This window comes from Gobius niger (assembly GCF_951799975.1).
Source record: "Gobius niger genome assembly, chromosome: 12".
Lineage (NCBI taxonomy): Eukaryota > Metazoa > Chordata > Actinopteri > Gobiiformes > Gobiidae > Gobius > Gobius niger.
The window spans coordinates 5,770,095-5,773,844 of NC_136863.1; the positions used below are offsets into that span (position 1 = coordinate 5,770,095).

At 44.7% G+C, this 3,750-nt stretch overlaps 1 protein-coding gene across 1 annotated transcript; it reads left to right on the forward strand.

Annotated features, from left to right (window-relative positions):
• The first annotated feature begins 239 nt into the window (after window positions 1–239).
• LOC306971021 (N-acylneuraminate-9-phosphatase-like) lies at window positions 240–2,985 on the forward strand. Its single transcript, XM_079567147.1, has 2 exons — window positions 240–358; window positions 2,305–2,985. Exons 1-2 carry the CDS (start codon window positions 248–250, stop codon window positions 2,944–2,946), a joined length of 753 nt encoding a protein of 250 aa, XP_079423273.1. The 5' UTR covers window positions 240–247; the 3' UTR covers window positions 2,947–2,985.
• Window positions 2,986–3,750: the final 765 nt, after the last annotated feature.

Genomic DNA, 3,750 nt, shown 5'->3' on the forward strand with positions numbered 1-3,750 from the left:
ATTTTATATTTTCACTGAATTAGTCTTTAAACTATGTCTCTGTCGTGTACATTTTGATCCATTCTTAAATGCGCTAGTCTGAAATGATGTATTCAGGTTCTGAAGCAGGTATAAATTGTTTGTTATTAAAGTCCACCCTCTAGCGGCAGAAATAAGGCAGCGCTCCTTGTTTTACTCAACTACATGTCCCAGAATGCACCTCCGCACCCGGGCCGCGCTTCCGCGTTCGGATAGAAAATCAACGTGGATGCAAAGAGCGTCTTGTAAAATGGAAAACAATGGAATAAAAGCGATAATTTTTGACCTGGACAACACTCTGATAGACACGAGCAACGCGGGAGTGCTGGCGCTTCAAAAGGTAAAGGAAAAACGAACAGAATTAGACGAGAAATGGGAGAAAGTGTAAGTTTTGGATGTGCTACTCTCTTTTTCCCCCTTCTTCCTTACTGCTAAATCATTGTGTCGTCAAGTTTATTACACTGTGAAAATGATAGAAGAGATGGTTTAGTTTATGAAAGTCAATTCGAGGATTGAAGATGTTTAGGTTCAGTGGAAAAAATAAACAAACTTTGATCTACTCTTAAGTTAATGTAAGCCATTAAACAGATGTGCATGGGCGGTGACCCATGAACTGCCATTATAAATGTGCGGGTTCCCGCTTTCTCACTCTCTGCCTCCACTTCAATAAAACAGGGACACGGTCCAGACCTGTCCTCCAAAAAGACCCTCTGCTTTGCCTTATTCTACACCTCACATCGGTCGGCTACATTAACATGTTTTGTAGAAATGGTGATTACCGGTAGCTTGTGGGCCCTTGGGCAAGACACTTTTTCTTGTGATTGCAGTGACTCCGTTTTTGGCTTTTAACCTCTTAACCCCCGCCTTAACCGAGTGCATTTTCTCCATTCAACCCAAATCTAAAAGGTTACAGCCTACAGTTGTCTGTGTAGGCTCTCAGTTGTACAGGAGTTGTCCATCTTCAATGAAGGTTCTTGAGTCTTCTTCTACAATTGTGTTTTTTCAATTGCTTTTTAAAGGATCGGTATCATGCTATTTTAGCCATTCCAGAGCAAAGTATAGCCATTTAGATGATATATTGTACCTCTACAACTATGGAGTACTATTTTTTTGGTGATAAATAAAGTATTTTCTGGAAGTGTGTTTCAAACCCGGAAGACACAACACTTGGACTCAGTTAACTCCGCCCCCTCTCGCTGCTCATACAACTTATATGTAGTAGAAATCTAAATATCACACAGTCGTTCTTTTATTGAAAGTGTCTTAACTTTTTCTTTTATTTGCTGGTTTGATGGCTTGTCTGTGAAAAATAAGAACAGTCTGAACCACGTTGTCAAAGTGTGTAGTAAGATTTCTGGTGTGCGTTTTGAAGACCTTGCCTCACTCTGTAAGAAAAGAGTCCTCCAAAAGACTCGATCGATTTTGGGTCAACAAAATCATGTCTTGCGGTCGCACTTTACTCTGATGCGCTCCGGGAGGCGATATGTCGTCCCACAGCAGAAAAGAAACCGCTACTCAAAATCCTTCATTCCGACTGCTGTCAGAAATTTAAATGACAATAGCTAGGAAGGCGGTGTTTATCTTGTTCCTTTTTCCCCCTCATTTTAACTGGTCCCCCTGTGTCCTGATGCACTTTCAGTTCATGACGTCTGTATATGGTTGTTTGTGTCTCCATTTACTGTTTTTTATGACCAGAGAGCAGTGAACAGAATTGCCCATTGGGATGAATAAAGTTGTTTTGATTTAATTTGATTTGATAAGTGAAGCTACTTGCAGGTATAAGGAGTTGACATCTGCAACACAGCTTCATAAATGGCCAACACACACACACACACAAAAAGGTGAAAAACAGGTGTCCAGAGTAGGTTAGAAAGAGCTCCTTCTTCACAACTTTCGGTACAAACATGACATCTGTTCAGACGCTCAGGAGGGTGGTTTTTTTTTTCTGTATTTCTTTCTTACGACAGATATAGTGAAAAAGCTCTTTTACAAATTAAAATCAGGCCGTAGGGCATTACATTACAGACGTCGGGCTCTTCCTGTTTGACACTATGACGTAAAAAACGTCCGAGTGTCACAAGTCAGTGGTTTTCCAGGAGCAGGATTACGGAGGATTACTGAGAACTGCGGGAATGAAGCCATAAAACACTTTGAGGGTGTATTTGAGAAGGAAATGGCATAACAACATGGTTAAAGGCTCCAAAAAGTCGATTTGCATGATATAGCCCCTTTACACAACTTTATCCTCAGTTCGTCCAAATTAATTTTCCTCTTCTGTTGTTCCAGGTCGGTGAACTTCTAAAATCCACCTTGAACCTCAAAGACGGTGCCGTTGAAACCATTTGCGACACTTTCAAGCAGAAACTTTACAAGGAGGTTTTTGACTCCGCTTCGGGAAAATCCATCGACGACGTCAGGACGGTTCACTGGGAGGAGGCCATTCGAGAAACGGCGGGCGCTCAGCAGATACCCGAATCCCTGGGCTCTGACTGCTACAAACTATGGAAAAGCAGTCGCCTCCAGCTGCTCACCATGTCTCTTGAGGTCCAGGCGCTTCTCAGAGACTTGAGAGCAAAATACCGACTGCTCCTTTTGACCAACGGCGAGACCCAAACGCAGAGGGAGAAGGTGGAGGTGTCGAGCTGCGAGGAGTTTTTCGACGAGGTGGTGGTCGGAGGAGAGCACGAGGAGCAGAAGCCGTCCATTTCCATTTTTAGGCTGTGCTTCGAGGTGTTGGGGGTGCAGGCGAGGGATTGTGTCATGGTGGGGGATTCGCTGGACACGGACATTCAGGGAGGGCTGAAGGCGGGCGTCCGAGCCACAGTGTGGATCAAAAGAGCGTGGGCCACTGAGAGTGATTCCGTAAAGCCGCATTATACGATTTCAGATGTGCTGGAGCTACCGAGAGTATTAGCTGAACTTAACTAAGACTCTTGAATAAAATAGGACTATGAGATTAATCCTGATCAAAAATTTACATTTTGTGTTTCAAACATTTTTCACACCAAGTAACTAGGCCTAGAATAAGACCAAATCAGGACTTGAACAGTGTCAAAATTAGACCTAAATCGTGCAAAACTTTGGCTAAACCATAGACATATTAGTAGACCGTTATTCCTCATTCCTCCCTATTTACATTTACACCAGTCGAGGCAGAATCCATGGCAGCTCAATCTCCTCCTACAGAACATGTTTCTGAAAAGGGGAGAAAGGTGGCGCGCTGAGCAGGAAGACTTATGCTCCGTCCACACCAAACTCGTTTTGACGCCTCCAAAGCGTCAGGTTTACATTTAAAATACATGGAGGACGCGCCTCCGGGGGGCGTCAAGATGTCCCGCAGCGCGTCACGCGCCTCCTCCGCGGCGCGTTTTGAGGTTTTTCGCGCTTGGTGAGCGTTTGACGCGCCTCCAGGGCGTCGAGCGCGGCCGACGCTCGAGTTGGGAAATGTTGAACTTTTTGGCGAAATTCGCGAGCGTCGACCAATCAGGAGCTTTCTCCCCATAGTGACGTACGTTGTAGCTAAGCCACCGGGGCAGATTCTACGCCGGCCCCACAGATGTCAACAAGTCGCAAGTCACGGACGTTTAGCTTCTTTGTGAACCGGAGCTACAGCCGCTCTGGGACTTTTTTTTTTTAGAAAGACACATCAGTGCTTCTTTATCTAAACACCAGGATTAAAAGCGGCGGAAGTACCGTTGAAAGCGACTCTCGTGCGAGCGCAGCTCCTGGAGC

Coding starts and splice junctions, on each gene's coding strand:
- LOC306971021 (XM_079567147.1), top strand. CDS start 248: ATGCAAAGAGCGTCTTGTAAAATGGAAAACAATGGAATAAAAGCGATA. Junction 359..2,304: donor GAGTGCTGGCGCTTCAAAAG/GTAAAGGAAAAA, acceptor CTGTTGTTCCAG/GTCGGTGAACTTCTAAAATC.